This window comes from Microtus oregoni, unplaced genomic scaffold (assembly GCF_018167655.1).
Source record: "Microtus oregoni isolate MIOR12 unplaced genomic scaffold, Mior012 000047F_ref0000412, whole genome shotgun sequence".
Lineage (NCBI taxonomy): Eukaryota > Metazoa > Chordata > Mammalia > Rodentia > Cricetidae > Microtus > Microtus oregoni.
Window position 1 is genome coordinate 9,248,421 of NW_024543221.1, and position 24,039 is coordinate 9,272,459.

Here is a 24,039-nt window from a genome sequence, read left to right on the forward strand (position 1 = left end):
GTTAATGCTTTTTTTTTTTTAAACGAGACAGGGTTTCTCTATAACTTTGGAGCCTGTCTTGGAACTAGTTCTTGTAGATCTGCCTGCCTCTGCCTCCTGAGTGCTGGGATTAAAGACGTGCACCACCACTGATTGGTTTATTTTAACATTCTTATTCGAAGATACTTCTATATAAAAGAAATACTGTCGATGTTAGAGCCTTCACTACTGATGTTAACTGGGGGAATTATTGATTCTCAGGGAAGACAAGAACGACGAGAGGCTCCTTTTTCTCCCTTATCTCCATAATTTTCTTTCTACCCCGCCTCTTAGGTGCTGGGATTAGCCTTGCACCACACGCCCTGCTTCCAAGTAATTCCACAAAATATTTTCTTTTGGAGAAAAAAGAAGAAACCGAAGCTCCTCTATCCTCACTGTAACTCGTCGACTTTGTGCGTGCTCTTCCAGGGCTTTCTCTTCGGGGTACACAAGAGTCCATCAGTAACAGTCTGGGAGATGCGACACCGTCCCAGGACAACCTCGTCTCTTTCCCCGGCTTCCCTCGCTTGAAGAAGTGTCGTAAAGCCCGCCTCCTTTTCATCAGCTGCGTGGCACCTCACGTGGGTCCGGACCCGCTGCCAAAAGGCGATGGGAAGACCCCTGGAGCCTGCGGTTCAGGGTGGAGCCGGCGCACAGTGATGACGAACAGCAGCGCCTGCCATGACGGTCGCGCTCGCGAGCCGGCGACTAAACTTAGGTTAAAGCGGAGTAGGGTGCGCTGTGATGACGCACAAAGTAGCGCGCCCAGCCCCCTGCAGTCGTGGCGGGGGAGTGGGGCGGAGCGAAAGCTGCTTCGGTGGACGCTTGTTTATGACGTGCGCGCCGTACGCGGTGACACTAGTGGTCGCGGCCTGGGGGCGGGGCGAAGGCTGCTGTGGCTTCGGGCGCCGGCCCACGTTGCAGCTCTTTTGCTTCCAGTCCAACCCGGTGTTTCGTGTGCTGGCAAGGCGGCCTGACGAGTAAAACCGCAGCCCCTGGAGATGGCGGCGCTGTGCCTCACGGTGAACGCAGGAGACCCTCCGCTGGGTAAGGGCCGCGCCGCCGACGTGCGCGGGTTGCATCAGCCGTCGGGTGCGGGCAGGTGCCGCGGCGGCGGCGGTCACGCTGAGGGAGACTCACGCCCCGGGACCGGCCTCTGTCCACGCAGGGCGTCGTCTCCCGAGTCCCACCGCCGTCCCGGGCGAGAGCGCTGGCGGGGAGACGCGAGGCTCCGTCGGCTTTCGAAGTGGAACTAAAATCCCGACTGCTTGTCACGTCCTTTTAAACAGAGCCTCCCATCCCTTCCCCGCCTCTCAGGGGAGCTCTGGGTTCACTTGCCCCACTTTCCCGCACGTTGTCGAGCTGAAGGGAGCATGGTAGACTTTGCTGTCAGCACTTGATGCTGGTTGCAGGGAGTAACTGCAGAAAGTCGCAGGAACGCGCGGACTGATGCTGTCGGCCGGCTTATCCCCCCCCCCCCCCCCCCCCCCCCAGTAAATGTCATCTTACGTTCCATTCGGAATTGATTTTTCAAAGTGGCTAACACTATTGCTCTGTAGTTTAGGATTTCGGTCTTTTTGTTTATTGGGGAAACTACACAAAATAATCTTACCATGATGTGTGCGATGTAGACTCGGAAATGCTTCCTAATGTTAGAAGCCCAGCCCTTTAAATACCATTGGCCATATGGAGGCTGATAAAATTTCTTAAATGCTCAACTTTGACAGCGGTGTGAGCCTCTCGGGATGAAAAGACATTCATGTACTAATGTGCAGGGAGCTTTGTATTTAGACAGGCACTCTGCTTGTAACTCTTCTGAGTTACATTCCCCAGCCCTAAAAATAGAATGTAGCAATCACTTGAGATGTTTTTAAATGGTAGTATTTTAGCGTATTAGTTCCGTCGCCTTTACACTAACCTGACAGAAATCCATGAGCTCTGGAAGTGGATTTGATTCTTTGTTTGTCGCACTCCCCGGTGTTGGCCTCCTCGTTTGTTAATCCTGGAGACCTACGTTCAATCCTGACTGCTGGTTATAGAGAAACTTCACAGGTTCCTTGTTTTGTTTTATCCTAAGGAAGGAGGAACCTATCCAGTGCTGGTTGCCAGAATCAATTGAGACTACAGGAGAGAGAGTTCTTTCACATTTTAGATGTTTAGGTCATAGCTAAGCTATAGTGTTGGTTTTGGTTTGTGGGTTTTTGTTTTTTGTTTTTTTAACTGCCTTGAAAATCGCTTGGAACCCCTAGGTCTGTGTCTTTAGAACTCGGAACCACATTCTGGTGGTATTCTGAAAGAGAGTTTTAAATTTTGTTTTCATTTTGACCTCTAGGCCAATTAGAGAACATAGATTATTTTCTGCTTACATCTTTTTCTCTTCACTTAAAAATTTTATGACTTATTCAGTCAGATTTATCTCTGAATTTAATTAGGTTTAATTAGATTAACTATGTAGGAAAAACATTGCATTATAAAGATTTTTAGAACGGATTTATTTACTTTTATTTGTATGTGCATTGGTGTTTGCCTGCATGTATGTCTGTGTGAGGGTAGTGGGTCCCCTGGAACTAGAGTTACAGCTGTGAGCTGCCATATGGGTGCTGGAATTGACCCTCTCCTGGAAGAGCGGCCAGTCTTTTAACTACTAAGCCATCTCTCCAGCCCCCAAGTCTTAGGATTTTATGTCTTTCACATGTAATTTTTGTGTGTGTTAAAGTACATTCAAGCTTAAAGATGCATGCATGGGACAGAACTTTCCCCCCCTCCTACTTAAGAACAGACAGCATATTTGATGCTTCTACGCCCAGAATACTTAATCTTGATCTACATGCACTTGATCTCTCTACCTAACCATACAGCAACGGATAGAATTCTGCTGCCTAATGCACCAGCTCCATTATTGTGAAGCTAATTGTTCCAACAGAACCCAACAACTGAAGATGACCATACTTTGTTACTCTCTTTATGTCCTGTTTGCCCGGTTTCTTTCAACGTGGAATGATTTACTAGCCTTTCCTTGGTTTTAATAGCTTTGACTTCTGAAGATGACAAACCTCTTACTTAAGTTTCCCTTAATTGGGTTGTCAGATGCTTCCGTCCCGAGCAAGGGTGGCGTAAGTATTCCTGTTCTGCATTGCAGCTCATCAGTTGGTGTGTGAATTTAATTTTCCCATTCCAGTCTTGATCATCTAAAATGCTGCCTGCCAGTTTTCCCCAAGCAGAGCTTTCCCTTTCAACCAAAGGCATTTTAATGGAGGGAGCTGGGAGCCGTGCACACACCTCTCTTTGCCTACACTTCCATTGGTGCTTCCTGCCTGACTTGGTTATTAAGATGTGCCTCTGGGGGTGACCTTCCGGCTCGATGCTTTTTTTATGTGTGTCAGCACTTTTCTCATGTTAAATTCATAACATGTGAAATATTTAATTTTGTATTTATAATTAGTCGATTTAGCACTTGCGTATATCTAAGTTCACCAATATTAATTGTATGTTTTAGTATACGATGGTATATGTATACAGACATGTGGTATATAAACCTCCATAATGTCAAATATTTCCATTATAGAAAATTCTCTCTTTCCCTGGCAGCTAGTGCCACTGACCTGATTTTTGTTATTTTGTTTTTGCTTTTAGTATTTCGTATCCACTGACTCATACCATATATATCTTTTTATAGACAGGATAGTGCTTTTGTGACTAATTGTGTTGCCTGTAACAGTAGTTCATTCTTTTTATATGCTAGGCAGGGTTCCATTATGAATGTGCTAAAAATGTATCGTATTTACTTGGATTCCCCTGGAAGTTTGTTACCTTTTGAGAAATCCCTTGCTGTCTTAGTCTGCTTTGTGCAACTATAAGAGAGTACCACAGAGAGGGTAATTGTAATGGGCAGAAATTTACTGGCTCACAACTCTGGATGATGGACAATCCAAGAGCAATGGGTCACTTCCTAGTCTTGCTGTCATAGATCCTTGAGGAAAGGGGAGAGTGCTTGAAATGGCACAAACCTGCATCAGTGTCTTAGTCTTTTCCTAGAAGGCTCTACTCCCTTTTAATCCTTTTCTGGTTATTGAACCTAGGGCCTCAGGCATGCCCAGCAAGCCTTGTGCTACTGAGCTGTGTCTCCAGTCTTATTCTTTAGGTTTCAGAAATGATCTTCTTGTATTATCCCAGGCTAGTCTTGAACTCTTGATGTTCCCGCCTCAGCCTCCAGAGTGTTGGGAATACAGGCATCATGCTTGACTCTACAGATCCCATTTCTTAATACTGTGACCAGGGCAACCTAATTTCAACCTAAGTTTTAACAGGGCACTGACGTGGAAACCACAGTCAACATAACTACAGAGCGAGACAGACAAACCAGCACACTTGCTTTCTATTATAAGAAGACTTGCACGGTTGTTGTGCTTTCCTTGTTAGGGCCCTGCTTCCATGGAACATAGTATTTACATAGAAATGAGTATCTGCCAGCTGTCCATCTTAATAACCAAATAAAGGGGTAGAGGACTGATGGGTTCACTCAGTGTATTAGGTGCTGAAAGACAGTGTTACAAGGTGTTATAGAATTTGAGATCTGAGTCACCTGAAGGATGTTCAAATGCTGACTCCTTTGTGTTTAGCCAAGCGCTCTGGGCTGGCCAATTAGCCTCTACCAGCCTCAGCTTCCTTCCTGTAAATGGGTATCACCTCTTGAGATTGGTAAAGGGATTAAAATTGTGTGACTGTTAAGCATTCAGCGTAATGCATAGCATATAGTATTCAAATACAGAAGCCACTATTCTTTCCTCCCCTCTTCCAGGGGAGGAAAGGATTGATTTTAGTGTCACTAGCTGGAAGGCCGGGTACAGTTACAAGCGATTGAGCTGTACTAACAACAGATTCTGATTTGATACTTTTCTAAGACCCCAAGGTTAGATTTTACTGTGTGTGGGGTAGTGGTGTCACACCCTGTAGGACTAAATGTTGTATTGTTGACTTATCCTTATTGCTCTGTGACTCAGGTTATAAATACTACCTTGTTTTTGAAGAGAAATAAATCTTTCATGATGTCATTTTTAGAAGCTCTGCTGGCAGTGGAACATGTGAAAGGTGATGTCAGCATTTCTGTGGAAGAAGGGAAAGAGAATCTTCTTCGTGTTTCTGAGTAAGTGCTTATTTGTGTGTCCTTTCGGTTCTGAACAGCATTTAAATGTGTACAGCTCGGCTGAATTATTTTACTTGCTGGTTAGGTGGTTTGTTCCTAGAAAGATGTTTCATCGTGTGTGTGTGTGTGTGTGTGTGCGCGCGCACATGCATTCATGTGTTCCTGTAAGTGCATGCCTGTTAAGGCTAAAGGTCCTCCTTGCTCAGCATTCTGAGAGCTGAAATTACAGGTCTGTACTACCATGCCAGGCTGATCACTGTCCTTGAAAGGGGAAACTGGGGCTGGGGTATAGCTAAGTGGTAAGCGTGTTCATATTTGTGTGAGGGCCTTAGTTCCTTCCTCAGCACCACAAAATAAATAAAAGACTTTTTTTTCAAATATCAGGTTAGACCCTGAGGCCCTTATGATCTGAGAGGGAGACTGATGGTCTCAGGGTCAGTCCCATCACGGTGAGCTGCATCAGCGATGCTCTCAGCTGATCATTTGGTGAACATGACGTCAGAACCCCGCTGCTTTCTTCCTTGGGTTGATGAGATTATCCAAAGACTTTATATTTTATTGGTTAGAGAAGGAATCCCCATTTACTTGGGGATGAGATGGAGTGGGCAGGGCGAGATGTCTCTCAGTAACCCCGACTGACCTTGAACTCTCAGCGGTCCTGGTGCTGAGGGGTTGAGCAGGAGCCTCCACATAGTGCTCTTCTAGAAGTAGGGCAGTAGGGATGGCCTAGCGGGAAAAGCTTCGTGGGTGGCTGTGTTCCTAAATTATTCTTAAGCTTGCTTTCAGCAGTCCCTCTCCAGCCAAGTTTTCTCTCATGTTCAAAAATTTAAATCTGCTTATTGTTCAATTTTATCACTAAAGATTCTGATTTTCTGGGTCTTAGAAGGTTTTTTTTTTCCTACCTTCTGAAATTTTCTTGCTATTATTTTCTCTTTTTCTTTATGGTTTTGTGTCTTAAGGAATTATTATTTTTTCCTTTTTTTGTTTGTTTTTGGAGATAGAGTTTCTTTGTGTAACAGCCCTGGATGTTTTAGAACTCTATAGACCAGTCTGGCCTCAAACTCACGGAGATTTGCCTGCCTCTGCCTCCCAAGTGCTGGGACTAAAGGCACGCACCTGGCTGTAAAGAATTACTCTGTCCAACAGTTGTGATAGTGCTCGCTCGCTCACTTTGTTGTTTTATGCCAGCGGTTCCCTTTTTTTTTTTTTGACTTACTGGGTTTGGCTATGTTGCCCAGGCTGGCCTTGAACTCCTGAATCCAAGCAGTTCTGCTCAGTTTTTTTTTTTTTTTTTTTTGATTTTCAAGACAGGGTTTCTCCGTAGCTTTTGGTTCTTGTAGACCAGGCTGGCCTCAAACTCACAGAGATCCGCCTGCTTCTGCCTCCTGAGTGCTGGGATTAAAGGCGTGTGCCACCACCTCCCGGCTCTGCTCAGGTTTCTGAGTAGCTTGTCTGTAGGGGCACACCACTCTGGCTTTGATATTATTTGGTAGGGTTTGATGTGCTTTCTTCTCTTGAAAGTTGATAAGGCCAGGTTTCTTATAGTGGTATATCCTTGGCTTTTTTGCATTCTTTATTTTAAATTACTCTTCTAAATCCCAATTACATTTTTTTAAAATATTTATTTATTTATTATGTATACAATTTTCTGTCTGTGTGTATGCCTGAAGGCCAGAAGAGGGCGCCAGACCTCTTTACAGATGGTTGTGAGCCACCATGTGGTTGCTGGGAATCGAACTCGGGTCCTTTGGAAGAGCAGGCAATGCTCTTAACCACTGAGCCATCTCTCCAGCCCCTCCCAATTACATTTTTATCACCAAAGATAAGAAATAGATACTGATTAAGTTTCTGATAAGAAACTGTTATTAAGTGAGGAGGGTAAGTATGGTGGTAAAGTACTGTCTAGACTGAAGATGTTGAGTTCAAGGCTATCTTATATCCCAGGACGTGTGGGAGCCTATCTCAAAAAACAAAGCAAGCCTGGCATGTAACTTCCATGCTACTCTATGTGTACTACGCCTGTAGTGTACAACCTGCACTTACTTATTTATTTATTATGTATATAGTGTTCTGTCTGCACATACACCTGCACACCAGAAGAGGGCACCAGGTCTCATTACAGACGATTGTGAGCCATCCTGTGGTTGCTGGGAATTGAACTCAGGACCTCTGGAAGAACAACCAATGCTCTTAACCACTGAGCCATCTCTCCAGCCCCCAAAGGGAGCACTCTTAATTCAAGGATGACCCTTGTCTCTGTGTGTCTTTATGTGTTTAAATTCTCAGGCCCTTTTCCCGGACCACAAACAGTCCCGTAGTGCAGGCTGCTTACACTTCAGAGGGTCAGTCCATTATCATCATGGTGCCGACATGGTGGTGCGCAGGCAGGCATGGTGCTGGAGTAGCAGCGGAGTGTCCTACATCATGGAGGCAACAGGAAGTAAAGAGATCTCAAAGCCTGCCCCCTCAGTGACACACTTCCTCCAACAAGCCGTACCTCCTAATAGTGCCACTCCCTATGAGATTATGGGGGCCAATGACATTCAAAATACAGTAGAAAAGAGAATATGGTAGATATCTTAGAGTTTCCTTTTCCCATTGCTTCATGACTCTTAAGCAGCTGTGATATTTAATGTTTAAATTCTAGGAGTGTGGTGTTCACTGACATAAATTCAATACTGCGCTACTTGGCTAGAGTTGCAGCTACATCTGGGCTCTATGGTACTAACCTGATGGAACACACTGAGGTAAGCCCGGAATATGTTTTTCCTTGTATATGTTTTGTCTTGTGCTTTCTGGTGTTTGGGAATAGTTTTGTCCTGCTGTGCATTGACAAGTGACATTAGTCCTCACGAGGGTTTGAACACAACTTAGCCGTAGGTTAAAGATATGGAATGTTCCTGGTTGGCTTGCTTTTAAAAACAGAGACCCGGTCTTTCTACGTAGTCCAGGCTAGCCTGTCATCTTGCTGTGTCTTTTGCGGGCCTAGAACTTGTGAATCTTCTGCCTCAGACTCCTGAAAGTATCCTGTGTCCACCATTGCAAGAGACAAAAGAGTTTAAAGAGCTATAGCTTCCCCAGTCAGCATCCAGAGCAGGGCAGTGGAGATGCTAGAGGCTAATTGGTCCACAAGCCAAGGAACCTTAATGGAGAAATCTATGGCTTTTAACAGAGGAGAGGAAGGATTCAGCAATTAATTCTCCTAACTTTGTGAATACAAGATTTGAAAGAAAAAGAAAAAGCAAGGATAGTAAAAATTGGCGTATCTGTACCAGCCTAAGCTTGTGGTTTCACCTGGCAGTCTCAGAGCCACTACAATGGCGGAGCGGCCCAGCTTCAGCTGCAGGCCTAGCCTGACCTGACAGCCAAGCTGCAAAAAGGAAACTGCAGCTTCAGGCCAGTCAAATGTCTGTGAAAATGTAAATGAACATGTTAAGCCTGTCAGCTAGGCAGACTTGCAATTTGGATTAAAAGAAAGATAGTTTATAAACTTTCAATAAGACAAACAATGGTGAAAACCTTATTTAAAATATCCTACAGGAGACCTTGAGCCACTAAGTAAAATTCTTAAAGGGAGCAATGATCCAAATTCCAGCAGACAGCTTAGCAGAAGTTGCCAGACAGGCACTCATGCAGGTAGAGTATGCTATACAGAAACAGCAAGTACATTATATTGATTATGACCAGCCTTGGCAAGTGTGATATTACCTACAAAACTTACTACTTACTCCTACAGCAGTTTGATGGCAAAACAGTCTGCTTCTGTGGCTGTACCTTCTCGTTTTGCCAGTTAAGGCATTAAACCCTTATTTTAAAGTAGGAGCTTGCTTAGCACAGAAGAGCAGGATGGAATCTAGGAGATATTTTCGCAGAGAACCAGCTATGACCAATGTTCCTTATACTAAGCAATAAATTGATTAGGTTATTTCAAAATAGCGTTTGCTCAATTCGAAGGCCAGATTAATAATCTTTTTCCAGCTGATCGTTGCTGCAATTTGCACAACTATATTCCTTTATTTTTCCATAATGTAGCAAAAGATCCCTTACAGGATGCTATGCTAACTTTAACAGATGGTTCTTTCAGTGGAAGAGCTGCACATGTTAATGGTGAAAGGATATACTACGAGCACCCCTGGTTACACACACAGAGTTTCACTGCACGTTTATTTTCAGAAAAATAAGCTGGAAGTGTAGTTTGGGTAGACTGCTTATGCTGGCATGCATGGGGCTTTGGGGATCCCCAACACCACAAAGGAGCAAACTTCAACTCTTAAAAGTTCACTGTCTCCCTCTAAACTTAAGTGTGTATTTTGGGGTTATTTAATGCTATCTTCACCTTCCTGGTTTCCTAGGATTTCATAGTTGGGTTTTACTGTCTAGCTCATGCCATTCACCTTTCATATTACAGATAAGACAGCAGGTCAGAAAAATTAAGAGATTGCACTGGGTCATACACATATTTGGGAACTCATTTTCTTTCTTAAGTTAATGGTTAATTACAGCAACGTTGGATTAGCTTTCAGTGCCACTCTGTGGGTGTGGCTTTCTCTTGTGTGTGTTCAAATGCTTGTGAATCTCACAGTTCAGAAATAAATAATGCCTTTTCTTTTTGGGATTTTTGAATAAGGTCTCACTTATAGCCCAGGCTGGTGTCTAGGCTTGATCCTCTTGCCCTGCTGGGTTACAGCCATGAGTCTACATGCGGGGCATAAGATGAATTTAATGATTAACTTTTAGATTTCTTCAGTTGCATTAATTTGTCTAGGTAGCTTCACATTAGTTAGTCCCTCCAGCTGTTAGTTATCAAGTATTTTTCTTGTTCTTTCCTGATGTGACCCTCCATGTACCTGGTAAGAAAAGAAGAAAAAAAGAGAAATCATAGGGAAATAACTGCAAAGCTGGGATTTATGTAAGTGGCATTGTTCGAGCCCAGATAACCAGAACTGAACCATGTAATGATCAATTGTACAGTTTCAGCTAAGAAAAGTTTTGTCTGTTTCAATTAACTAGCATTCTTTGTGTGGTCATCTTGTTTTGAAGCCTGTACTCTGGGCTACATTCTTTTCTGTGTTCTCAGATTGATCACTGGTTGGAGTTCAGTGCTACAAAGCTGTCTTCATGTGCTGCGCTGACTTCTGCACTTAATGAGCTTAATCATTGTCTGTCTTTGAGAACCTACCTCGTTGGAAACTCCTTGACCTTGGCGGATCTATGTGTTTGGGCTGCCCTAAAAGGTATTATCAATAAGTCCTCTTAAAATACTGGGGCTTTTAGGGTTTTTGTTTTTCAGTTTTTCAAGACAGGGTTTCACTGTATAACCCTGGCTGTCTGTAGACCCAGTTGACCTAGAACTCACTGCCTCTGCTGTGCTGGAATTAAAGGTGTGCACCAGTACTTGGTGTTTGTTTGTTTTTTTAATAGTTCTTTTGTTGTTCAGTGGTCAGGGGTGGGGTGGGGATTGATTTTGAGATGGGGCTAGCCTCAAACTCTTAGGCTCAGGCAACCTTCCTGCCTCCGTCTGCCAAGTGGCTGGGACTACAGGGAGGCATCACTTACTGTGCCTAAGTAACTTTTTTTTTTTTTTTTTTTTTTGGTCATTTAATTCTTAGCTAGGTAAAAAGTGTCTGTAGGCATTAACTGAGGACGGTTAATCTGGCTTTCTTGTTTCTGGTCACAGAGATACAGAGTCTTCTATTGAACCTGGAAGTCATCTCTCTTCCTTTGGGGTTGTTGTCATTCCTACTAAGGAGACCCTCATCTTATTAGCACTTTTATCTTAGCAACTGCTTCATTCCCACTACTTGTTTCCATCCCGGGAAATCTTTTTGCTCAGTAGGAATGTGAAGGGCAGATTAGTGAGGTATTTGGAGTGTTACTCTTTGTTGGGTCCCTTTTTCCTCTTGTATAATTAACTTGCAACAGATGTGATAATGTTCAATCAACCTGGGAAACAACTTGTAAAACCAAACAAGAAAAACTTAATGAGGTATAAATGATGTATGAAATCTATCTATCTATCTATCCATCCATCCATCCATCCATCCATCTATCTATCCTTGCACTTACAGTAGCAAGGAAGAGTTTGAAACTTCAGATTTCATGGAGGCAAATACAGAGGTAATTTTGGAGTAAAGTTGCATAGCCTTTCGTGAAATGAGATCACTGAAGGACAAAGGAGAGTCCGTTTTTAAAAATGTGATTTTGACTGGGCAGTGGTGGTGCATGCCTTTCGTCTCAGCACTTGGGAGGCAGAGGCAGGTGGATCGCTGAGTTTGAGGCCAGCCTGGTCTACATAGTGAGTTCCAGGACAGTCAGCACTGTACAGAGAAACCGTCTTATTGGATTATATAAAGAGCTATAATTTTAAAAGTATACAATATATGAGAAAACACAGATCCCTGAAGATTACTTAAGATGATGTAGGTAGATGGCCTGTTTTATGGAAGCTTTGGACCTGTAAAAAGCTTAAGGTGCATGAATGGCCGACAGAATTAGGAATTTATGACTTAATTGAGTAACATCATCAATGTATAGTTGAAATGAGGCCGAACACTGGTTCTGTAGACTAACAGAACGTTACAAAGTAGGGAGGGAATGGGTTGGCAACCCCGTTTCTGCGTTGATGACGTAGAAGTTAACTGCTTCTTGATGACCTTGCTTATATTTTCTCCGGTTGATCGGTGAATTGAAGTATTGGTCTTAATACTGGGTGTGTGGTGGGAGGAGGACAGGAGCCAGTCTTAGAGAAGTTGAGTGAATTCAACTGTAAAGTGTTTTAGTTGTTTGTTTTATTTCTTAGGTAGAAGTAGGTAGGCCCAGCTGTGGGCTTGTGACCCACCCTTCTGTGTTAGCCTCCTGAGTGCTGGGATGGTAGGCATGCACCACCACAGCTGGCCTTGATCTAAAAAGTATGTATTTTCTGAGTTCTGCAAAATAGACTCAGCTGAGGGTTGCATTGCAGAAGCACAGCTGCAAACCAATCTCATCCACATAAGTTAGCGGGTGGGATCTGTGCTTTATAATTTGCCAGTTTACTAAAGATTTAAACAATTATATTCACTAATAGGAAATGCTGCATGGCAGGAACAGGTGGAGCAGAACAAAACTCTGGTCCACGTTAAACGCTGGTTTGGCTTTCTTGAAGCCCAGCAGGCCTTCCGCTCAGTTGGTACCAAGTGGGATTTTTCGGAAAACAAAGCTAGAGTGGTAAGCAAGTGTTTAAGTTGTTTTTGTATTCATTTTCTATATTGTGCTTGTAGGTGCACATGTGCTGTGGCATGCAAGTCAAGGTCAGGTCTCTTCCCACCTGTGGGTCCCAGGGACCCTCCTCATCTTCAGGCTGGTAGCAGGTCTTTACCAGCTGAACCATTTCACAGACTTTAATTTTTTTCTAAGTGTGGATGTTTCAGTCTAACTGAAACTCTATCTGTGAAGAGATTCTTATTCTCACAGAAAGCTTATTTTCTGGGGATTGAAATACAGCCCAGTGGCAGGGTGTTTGCCTGGCATGGTAAGGGCCCTGGTGTTGGGTCCATGGCACTGCTTTGAAAAAGAAAATTCAAAGGTTATTTCCATTAAAAAAAAACAACTTAGATTCTATTTTTGTTAAGTTTTGTATACCTTTAACTGTTCAACTACATAAAGCCCTGAACTTTATGCCTGTAAGATTATTTCCCTGATGCATGTTCTTCCATTTAATGAAAATTGTATTTTATGCGTTGTTTTTTGGTACTGGGGATCAGTCCTACTATAAAGTGATGTCCCCAGTTACCTGCTTTACAACTGTACTTCCTCCTTCATCTTAAATCTTCGCTCATTTTGAGCATTGAGTCGAATCCAGGTTTTGAAGAGCCTCTTTGTGGTTTCTGTGGGAGGCTGTCAACACCCAGTAAAGCAGCAGAGGTCATCTTCCCACCTTTTCAATGTCTCTGCTAAGTGCCATCTGGCTTCATTCCTGCTCCTCACTGGAGCTTGAACCTCTAAATTGTAAGGGTGATCTAGTTGTTATCCTCCTTATGACCATATTTGTAAATGAATGTATTCATAAACATATAGCCATGGAAGCTTTTGCTGTGTATGGTTTATTTTTTAGGCACCCGACAAAAAACAAGATGTTGGCAAATTCGTTGAGCTTCCGGGTGCAGAGATGGGGAAGGTGACCGTCAGATTCCCTCCAGAGGCCAGTGGGTAAGGAAACGCCACCTGCTTGCAGCCCAGTGCTTAGTGCAGAGGCTCTGCAGCTCTAAGGACTCTGTTTCTGTGCTCATCCAGAGGTTAAGGGGGGATAAACCTAAAAGCCTCATTTAATTATTTACAGCCTATGTTAATTTGTAGTTTAATTACTTACAGCTTTGTTAATTTGTAGTTTTAGTTCATTAAGGCAGTGGGAGAGACAACATCTAAGTTTTATTTTAGAATTTTAAAAACAAATAAGAAAATACCCATAAATAGAAAATTTTAAATATAAATAAGAAAGTATTCATATGTAGAAAAGCTTAGGTTTTGCTTGTATTTTGAGATTTTTGCAGCCTTTTTTCAGTAAGGATTTGTATTTATACTTACTCAGTCCTTTCTATTTATAGCAGATGTTAAGTAATATTTATTTTTCTAAAATCAAAGTAGGGCAGTTTTGGAAAACCTTTTTAGAAACTTCCATAAATTTGCAGGTTTCCCAAACCTATTAACTCTTGACATGCACAGAAAACAGTATTTGACTAACTCATAAGAGCCCACAGATCCCGCCCTGCATTTCCTCAGACTGAGTGGATTCTTTTGCCTTAACATGTCTGTCATTCTGTTCTCTAGTTGGGCCTGTGATAGAATCCTTCCAAAGGTCCTAATACAGAAGTGACTCTCCCTGGAGCAGCCTCCCTCAGGAGTTTAGTCTTAGGAGAGCATTGCACTGTCATTTTGTGAATGAGATATTTGTACTTTCTGAATTTAATTTCAGATCTTGTATTTTGTTGTCAAATCTTGCCTTACTGGCAGATCACAACTTTTCTTTCCATTTTCTGTTTAATAGTTCTTTTTTTTTAAAAAAAAAAAGATTTATTATGAATATAGCGTTCTGCCTGCATGTATGCCTGAGTGCCAGAAGAGGGCACCAGATCTCATCATAGATGGTTTTGAGCCACCATGTGGTTGTTGGGACTTGAATTCAGGTCCTGGAAGAGCAGCCAGTGCTTTTAACCTCTGAGCCATCTCTTCAGCCCTGTTTAATAGTTCTTTAATCATCGTCTTATCACTAATTGCAGTTTGAGATTCTGCATTTTGGGATAGTGGGGTGGTGGTGAGACCAGTTCTGATGTAGCCACAGTTCCTTGAACTCATTATGTAGCACTTCTAATCTTGCTTCTGAGTGCTGGGGTTACAGGCCTATGCCTTGAAGCCCAAGCAGAATTCCACTTTATGTTTTTAACTATTCTGAGTTTGTCATTTCAGATTTTGAACTGAGTTCTAGATAGAAGAAAATGAAAGGGCCTACACAGATGGCTCACAGGTTAATAGCCCTGGCTGCTTTGCCAGAGGACCCAGATTCACTTCCCAGCACCTGCCTGGCAGCTCAAAACTGACCGGAACTCCAGTTTCAGGAGAGCCAATGTCCTAATATCCTCATCTGACTCTGCAGGCACCAGGCACATAGACATACTTTGCTGCAAAACACCCATATACATAAAAATAAATTTTATTTCATATTTTAAATGTTTTAAACACTACATGTGTTTGTCAGTATGTGCTTGTCTGTATTTGTTCACCCTGTGCATGCAGGAGCTCGAGGCATTGTGAATGCCAGGAATTGAACTTGGGTCCTCTGCAGGAGCAGCAAGTGTTCTTAACTACTGAGCCATGTCCAGCTCTTAAAACTATTAAAAAAAAAAAAGAAATGAAAGAGAAATAGCAACTAAAAAAAATCTACAGACTTGATCAGTGAGTGATTAATTGACAAAGTAAAATTTGTCACAAATGGCACCTTACATGGTTCAGTTTCCACGTACATTTTAGAGCCCTGAGTTTTGTTATTGTGTACTGTGAGATCACAGTTGTCCTTTTGAGTACTGACTTTGATGACTTGTTGGATGGTATTTTTTTTTTTTTTTTTTTTTTTGGTTTTTTTCGAGACAGGGTTTCTCTGTGGCTTTGGAGCCTGTCCAGGAACTAGCTCTGTAGACCAGGCTGGTCTCGAACTCACAGAGATCCGCCTGCCTCTGCCTCCCGAGTGCTGGGATTAAGGGCATGCGCCACCATCGCCCGGCTTGGATGGTATTTTTAAAATAATATTTATAATTGTGCCATTTATCCTTTTTTCCCCACCATTGTCATTTATTAAAATTGTGAGTTTTTCATATTTTCAGTGTTTGTAGTTTCAGAGGCCTTGCTCTGTTACAATAGAGGAGTTGGGAGTATAACCCAGCATCTTGTCTTGATTAGATTTCTTGCTTTTGATTATACCCCCACATGCTGTTAAAAAAAAAAAAACAACTTTAATTTCTTTTCTGTGTGCATGAAAACCAGAAGACTTGACTTTGCCTCTTTGCCTTTTGTTTGTCTGAAGTTTTATTTTGCTTTGAGACAAAGTCTCATGTATCCCAAGCTACCCTCAGACTGCTTTTGAACTAAACTGTTGCTAGGGTGACCTCAAATTCCTGACGCTCCTGCCTTTTCTTCTAGTGTGATAGGTTTGTGGGCTTGTGTCGCTCGCTGTACTCATTTTGAGCAGGGCTTCATGCATGCTAGGCAATCACTCCCAGCTGAGCTGTGCTCCTAGCCCCTTTCCAGTGTTGTGAGAGAGGGTTGTGCTATGTGTGCCCTGGCTGAGTTGGTGCTTACTGTGTAGACAAGGCTAGTCCTGAACTCACAGCCTTCCTGCTTCTGCCTTCCAAGTGTTTGCACTTTCAGATGTGTCGTCACACTTACATGACACCTATTGTAACACTACCACTCTGAGCAAAGGCACTGTTACTATTTTACACATGGTTTCAGAAGCTGACTCACAAACGTGTACTGATAATGTGCCAGACTTAAGTTGCTGCCATCTGTTTCTAGAGCCCTCGTAACTAAAAATTGTCCTCCCCGCCCCCGTGTGTGTGTTGTATGGCAGAATGTAATGCAGCTCACTGCCAAGTATGTATTGTAAATCTATTTTTAGAGCTGATTTGATGTCAGTTTTCTCTTGGGAAGGGTAATCTTATGACTAGTTTAAGAGTCCTGGTTGTTTTCCTGAGATTTGTGTTCTTAGGACTGCGTATACGGTTTCAGAGTCACACATGTCTTTAAACTGTAAGAATTTTTTCCTGTTAACCCCATATGCAGAAGATCTACCTTCAAGTGTTGTAAATAAAGCTAGCACAGTAACTAATGATAGGTAATCACTGATTGTTAATAAAAAATAGAAGCCTTATATTTATTAGGTTATTTGTCATGTGTGTATATATAGACACACATATGCCCCATGTGGAGGTCAGTGGACAGCTTAGGAGTTGATTTTCTCCTACCATTGGAGGACTAGAAATTGGACTGTGCTTGTTAGGCTTGGTAGAGGTGCCTTTACCTACCCCCTGAGCCCTCTCTCAGGTCCTATGTTCCTCTTCTTGACAGTGGTTATAGTAGCATTACTGAATGTGGTACACTTGGGCCGTCTTCATGGTGTTTCAGTTTTTTTCACAGGACTCATGCCCGCCCTCCCTCCCTCCCTCCATCTCTCCATCCCCTCCCTTTCCTTCTTTTTCTCCCCCTAGCAGAATTTCTCTGTGTAGCCCTGGCTGTCCTGGAACTCACTTTGTAGACCATGCTGGTCTTGAACTCACAGAGATCCATCTGCCTCTGCCTCCTAGGTGCTGAGATAAAAGATGGACGTTACCACCACCCAGCTACAAATTATTTTTAATTTGTAGTTTTAGATTTATAAAAAGTTGGGAAAATAGGACAAAGTTTTTCTTAATGTTACTCACTTAACTATACATTTTGGGATTTCCCTATGTTTTTTTGCTGATACATAATTTTTTTTTTTATTTTCTCTGATATCATCCAAGATACCCACACAATTCTTTGGTTTATTTAAAAAGTTGAATCACCAATCTGGAGTACTGCGTGAGTAAATGCCTAAAGAAAACTGCTTAATTTAGGTCTAGGGGTACAGTTCAGTGAGGATGTCTCTGACATGGGCAAAGCCATGGGTTCAATCTCTAGCACCACAGAAAGGTTTTGTTTCTTTGTTTTTAGTTTAAAAATGGTGCAGTGTCATAAATAAGGGTTTGCATTTTCTCCTCCCATATTGGTATATTAGTTGAGCTCAAAGATGTGCTTTCAAACTAGGTGACTATCATTATATTTACTGTAGCTTCCACGGAAACTAATTAGCATCTGTGAGAGCTGGTTGAACTTGCTTCATGCCTTGTTTTCTGCCTAGTTGACAGGATCTCTCACAGTAAGATCTAGATGTGTATTCTTAGGTCAGGGTTAGGCAGCCCAGGCTGTCCTGGAACCTGTGTTCCTCCTATCTTTGCCTGCCAGTGCCTCACCGTGGCATTGGTAGGGATGTCATTGCTGTGCGGTACTGTCAGCAATGGACTTTTTTTTTCATTGTTAGCGGCCCATGGGAACAAATAGTTTTCCTAGATTCTGGTTTGTAGAGTTTGGTGCTAGATTGGACCTTTGAGATCATTTAGTTAAAATATTTTCATTGGCATCTGAGAAAGCTGAAACCAAGGAAAGTAGTCAAAACTCATAGCCTTTTCTCTGTCACAGTAATTTTCATGTTCTCCAACTTAGCCACCACAGTGACTGTGACTGTCGCAAGTGCTTCTCCCTTAGTGTGAGGGCTTTGTTTCCAGCAACAGCAAATCTGAGAGGTCAACTATTGGGCTGTATCAATAATGGTTTCAGAATGTTTTCTATAATGACCATTCGTCTTGGAGGAAAGAACGGTTGTTCTCAGGGTTGTAGCAGTTGTAATACCTTGCCCTCTGAGAGTTTACATAGGAGTTGTACCTTATGGTTACACATCCATGTTCTAGTCTATTGTCTGTCAGTCACGTTTTCTGTTACAGCCCCTCCTGCTGGTGGAAAGTAAAATGACTGGGGAGTATTGGACGTTTTGTTTGGTTCTTATTTCCTCAAAGAGGTTAAGGGTAAGAATCTAGTTGAAGCGTGTTAATGAGTTTCTCTGTGAAATGTTTTTGTTTTAGTTACTTACACATTGGGCATGCAAAAGCTGCTCTTCTGAACCAGCACTACCAGGTTAACTTTAAAGGGAAACTGATCATGAGATTTGATGACACAAATCCTGAAAAGGAAAAGGAAGATTTTGAGAAGGTAATTAAAAGTGTAGTGATGACCTTTTTCTTAGAAAAGTTGATTAAAATTGGAACGTGATCTGATACCTTCATGGTATGAAAATAAACTTGGTTTCATAGCTGCCTTTCCCTCTCATCTCTATATTTCATGTCTGAGACCTAAGCCAAAAAATAATAGCTCCCATTCCAAAAGACCTGAGTTAATTTTTTATTTTCTCCAGTTATTGTAGAGTTTACTGGAATACTGTATTTTCCTTTGATTTCCAATTTAACTGGAAGCACGTTTCCTTTTTTTGTCATGGTCTTGAGATTAAAACTGCACAGGTATTGTAAGGTGTGGTTTTCTAGTCTCATAGCGTCTTTATTCCGAAGGACTTGTAATATATTCACTGAGGGCCAGTGGTGCAGCTGCCACAGCACTTCCAGCTCTCAGCAAACAGCTCCACCTTGAGATCCGCTTTCGCAGCTGGAGATCTGGAGGCCAGTGCACTGAATAGGATGACCTCCCATTGTGCATCATCCACAGTCGTTTCAGGCTGTTTAAGACTGGTGGTCTTTTATTACATTTCCCAGAATAAATATCATGGGGTGAAAATGTGTAAGAAAGTGACAGCACCTTGATGGTTCCTTTGTTTCTTGCTGCAGGTGATCTTGGAAGATGTTGCGATGCTGCATATTAAACCAGATCAGTTCACTTACACTTCAGATCATTTTGAAACTATAATGAAATATGCAGAGAAATTAATTCAAGAAGGGAAGGCTTATGTGGATGACACTCCTGCAGAACAGATGAAAATGGAACGTGAGCAGAGGGCAGAATCCAAACACAGGCAAAACTGTAAGGCACAGTTTGTATCAGATTTTAATTGATGAGTTTTATTTCTCTTTTTTTTTTTGTTTTTTTTGTTTTTTTTGTTTTTGTTTTTGTTTTTTCGAGACAGGGTTTCTCTGTGGTTTTTTGGAGCCTGTCCTGGAACTAGCTCTTGTAGACCAGGCTGGTCTCGAACTCACACAGATCCACCTGCCTCTGCCTCCCGAGTGCTGGGATTAAAGGCGTGCGCCACCACCGCCCGGCTTATTTCTCTTTTTAAATGAAAGATGTTCCTTAAGACACATTTAAGGCTCTTTCTTTCTCTAATTCTTATGCCTTTTTATGTTTATCTGATGCAGCCTTGCTGTGTGTACCCTAGGTTGGGTTTAAACTTGAAATTCTCCTGTCTTGACCTCCTGCCCTGCTTGCATTCCTGTCCTCATTTCTTTGCTTTGAGGATCTTATCTGGGGCCTGCACCTGCGAGGTTGCTGATCCTAGTTCCTGGCCTAACTTCTTACAACCTTATCTGCAATAGAATTATGTGTAGTATCCTCACTCTTAACATCTTACTTTTTTTTGTTTGTTTGTTTTGTTTTGTTTTGTTTGTTTCGAGGCAGGGTTTCTCTGTGTAGCTTTGGAGTCTTTTTTGGGACTCGCTCTGATGACAGGGCTAGCCTTGAACTTACAGAGATACACTTGCCTCAGCCTCCCAAGTGCTGGGATTAAGGTGCACACCACCCAGCCTAACACCTCACTTGTGTATGCAGTCTTTTGCATTTATTTCATTTGGAGAATTTTTCTGTAACATTTATAGTTACTTTAATTTAAATGCCTAACAGTCCTAAAATGTTTGGTAGTGAGGCAAGCACCACAACATGTAGATGCGTGTGTGCGGTTAAAATAACATGAGTTCATTAGCACTTACACTGGTGCACAGTCACCCGACTACAGTCTGTGCTTCCTTCACTTATTTACACTGCTGTGATCACAGCTGACAGAAGCAGCTTAGGGCCAAAAGCTTGAGAGGGTACCATTAGAGAGCAGTGCTCTGTCATTGTTGCTGGGATCTTACCGTGTAACTTCTTTATGTGCTGGTGGCTTTGGAAGCATTGAGTGGGATCAGAATTGATGCTGAACTATTACACTCAAAGGTATAACCCTAATCTTGCACCAGAAGTTCCATAACCTTCCAAAACTGTGCCAACAGCTAGGCCTCAGGTGTTCCCACAAAGAGCCCATGGGAGGCGTTCCACATTCCAAAGTCACAGACAAATAGAAAGGCTGCTTATAGCCCAGTCTGTTGTTTAGTATGTGCCGTGCCTTGGCTTCCTTGTGCTGGGCTGACCGGTTATATGGAGTATATAAATCACTGCATCCTGCCTAAGAGACTACTTGACTTCTTATTCGTGACTTGTCCCTGAGCTTACAAGTCCAGCTTTGGTTTTGTTTTCTTTTTTGTTTGTTTGTTTTTTCAAGACAGTGTTTCTCTGTAACAATTCTGGCTATCCTGAAACCCCCTCTAGACGAGGAAGGCCTCAAACTCAGAGATCTGCTTGCCTCTGCCTCTCTGTCTCTCCTCTACCTTTCTGCCTCTCCACCTCTCCCCTTCTTCTCTGCCTCTCCTCTGCCTGCCCGCACCTCTGCCTCTGCCTCCTGAGTATTGGGATTAAAGTGGTGCACACTACCATCACCTGGCACAAATCAAGGTGCTTTTATTCAGTGCAGTTTGTTGTCAGAACTTCCACACTGTATTTAAGTCTAAAGTGCTCATTTGGGAAGCATAGTAAAATTAAATTGTTACAGTAAACCTTTTTTTTTTTTAACTGCAGTTTCAAAGGGAGTTAACTAAATTTTGAGAATTATTTGTATTTATTCGGAGTGTAATTGAAACATGTGTTATAGCTTCAAAAGTTTCCATGGGAAGGTACTGTTTAGTAGTTTTCTCTTATCCTGATGGAATAAGCTTTTGTTATTTTGAGACAGGTAGAGCTGAAGCCACCTAGTATATAGAGAGTCCTTTTTGAAGCTAAATCCCTTTATGACTTGTACCATTATCTGTTTTTGTGATCTTTCATTTTCTTGGAGCCAAGCATTTCCTATGCCATACTGGGTGCCTAAGGGACTTTGGAGGACCCCTGGCAGTGATGCAGCAAAGGAAGAAATGGTTCTACTTTAAAGACAGTGTCAAAGCTGGGGTGGGAGAAGGGCTGACTGTTCGTCGTGCCCTGATGGGAAATGGGGCGCAGCAGAAGAGGAAAGGGCTTCTTCCTATGCTGTGTCAGTAAAATGTGTTGTCCTTACCTTTTCTGCAGCATTCATAGAGTCTGTTTCTTACAGGTGTTGAGGTTTGTTTGTTTCTGAGATAGGGTTTTGCTGAGTACCCTCCTTAGTCTCGTCCTACCTCAGCCTCCTGAGTGCTGGAGACTACCACCACCATATTCTACCGCACTCAGCTATCAATGCTACAGTGTTTTTAAACCAATGGAATGTGTCTGCAACACAAAATGAAAACTTAGATCAGTCAGATAAATAAGAATATACCTGTTATATTACAGCTGTTGAGAAGAATCTACAGATGTGGGAAGAAATGAAAAAAGGAAGCCAATTTGGTCAGTCCTGTTGCCTACGAGCAAAAATTGACATGAGTAGTAACAATGGGTGTATGAGGGACCCAACCCTTTACCGCTGCAAAATCCAGCCCCACCCAAGAACTGGGAATAAATACAAGTAAGTGCAACCCTTTGCTCCTGCGTGAACATGGAAGGAGGGGATGCAGATCAGTCAGGGAGCCAGCACTTTTGTTCTTCATATGTGGGTTGTCTGAGTGGCCTTTTCTGAAGGTGTGCAATGCAGCCTGTCAGGGATGACTTTCTCAGCTATCTTAACATTTCTGTCACCAGGCGATGGTGGCACATGCCTTTAAACCCAGCACTTGGGAGGCAGAGGCAGACAGATCTTTGTGAGTTCAAGGCCAGCCTCGTCTACAAAGCTAGTTTCAGGACTGGCTCCTTAGCTACTGAGAAACCCTGTCTCTTGGCAGGGAGTGGGGGGACACAGACAGGACGGGACACAGACACATGACACGGGCATTTCTGTCTAAAAATTCTTGACACTTTGCAGTTTTTCCTGTCTGACTTAAGTGTGTAAGTATATCTTTAGATAATGATGTTTATCTCTTGTAATTTTTTTTCTGAGCATAAATTGACACAGTAATAGTAGCACAAAAATTTACAGAAATATGAACAAACCAAGAAAAGAGCATGTGTTTAAAGTTTTAATTGTTTTTTTTTTCTTGAGGTTGTTCACAAATTATCATATTTTGTTTTTTTTTTTGTTTTAAAGTTTCTGGTTCGGGGCTCATGCTTGCCAGGCGAGTGGCCTGCCACTAACTAACATCTGTAATTTTAAGTCTTTTTCTTTAAATAGGACACCCTTTAAAGTGTGTCTTTATTCTGTAAAATAAGTTGCAGAATATATGTTCTTTCCTTTTAATTAACTTTATTATAAAAACTGTACCAGACCCAAATTCTGTACAAGTTAATGCTCCTCTGTGGTAGAATAGCCATCCTGAAGTCGTGAAGCTTCACATTGTGTTTTACACTTTCACTACTAAATATGTCTTTATGTATGTATCTATGCACCACCAAAAATGAAAGATCCATGATAGGGTTAGAACTACGAAAACAATTACCTTTATATCCTTTTTTATAATTTGTGTCCATTACCTGCATTCAGTCCTTCCTCGACCCCTATTAGATACTCATTCTTATTCTATTTTCCACATGTACCCATGTGTATATTTGTTTACATATACATGTATATATATGTAAATTATATATATATATATTATTGGTTAGGTTCTTCATGTGAGAGATAATATGTAGTTTTTCTTTCTGACATTGTGTGACCCTCCCCCTCCCTTTGTTGTCTGATGTTTTTCTCCTGCCCGGTTCCCACAGTCTTTCAGTCCCAAAGAAATCACACAGAGGTCTACATTAGTTATAAACTGATTGGTCTAGTAGCTCAGGCATCTTATTAACTCTTATAACTTATATTAGCCTATTATTCTTGTCTATGTTAGCCATGTGGCTCGGTACCTTTTTTGGCAAGGCAGTCACATCTTGCTTGCTCTGTGTCTGGACCACAATTGCACACTGCGCTTCCCCCTTCCCAGAATTCTCATTGCCCTACCTCTACTTCCTGCCTGGTCGCCCCACCTAAACTCCTACCTGGCTACTGGCCAGTCAGCATTTTATTTAAAATAATGCAAGTGACAGGATAAAAGACCATTGTTCCACATTATACATTCTAAGTCAATTTATTTTCCTGCAATTTTTTATTATATTTTTTCTTTAGCACTGAATAATATTTTATTTTTTATATATACACTAAATTTGTATTATCCAATCATCTGCTGATGGAATTGATGGACAACTATGTTAATTCCATTTATTTGCTATAGTGAGTAAAGTAGCATGGGGGTATACATACACGTGTAAGGAAGTATGTGCCTGGGAGTGAAATAGCTGGGTCATATGGTACTACTATTTTTAACTTTTTTTAGCCATATATTTTTCTCTGCTGCTCTCCCTCCCTCCCCCCACCCCCCCATTTTTAACTTTTTGAGAAATCTCTAAGCTAATTTCCACAGTGGCTGTATAAACTTGTACTCCCACCAGCAGTGAGTATGGTTCCTTTCTCTCTCCAACATTTGTGGTCAGATTTCATGTTAGTAGTCATTCTGACTTGGATAACGTGGTACCAAAAGTAGTCT

The 24,039-nt window shown here is 42.1% G+C and overlaps 1 protein-coding gene across 2 annotated transcripts in view; it reads left to right on the plus strand.

The window, feature by feature from the left end:
* Positions 1-886: 886 nt before the first annotated feature.
* Positions 887-24,039, plus strand: part of Eprs1 (glutamyl-prolyl-tRNA synthetase 1) — a 69,316-nt gene continuing 46,163 nt past the window's right edge. For both annotated transcript variants that reach the window (XM_041635368.1, XM_041635369.1), the window contains exons 1-9: positions 887-1,065; positions 5,077-5,161; positions 7,809-7,908; positions 10,239-10,395; positions 12,228-12,367; positions 13,254-13,348; positions 18,346-18,472; positions 19,099-19,291; positions 21,821-21,992. In XM_041635368.1, coding sequence (XP_041491302.1) covers positions 1,020-1,065; positions 5,077-5,161; positions 7,809-7,908; positions 10,239-10,395; positions 12,228-12,367; positions 13,254-13,348; positions 18,346-18,472; positions 19,099-19,291; positions 21,821-21,992 — 1,115 coding nt within the window. In that variant the 5' untranslated portion in view covers positions 887-1,019. The remainder of the gene's footprint in view (positions 1,066-5,076; positions 5,162-7,808; positions 7,909-10,238; positions 10,396-12,227; positions 12,368-13,253; positions 13,349-18,345; positions 18,473-19,098; positions 19,292-21,820; positions 21,993-24,039) is intronic.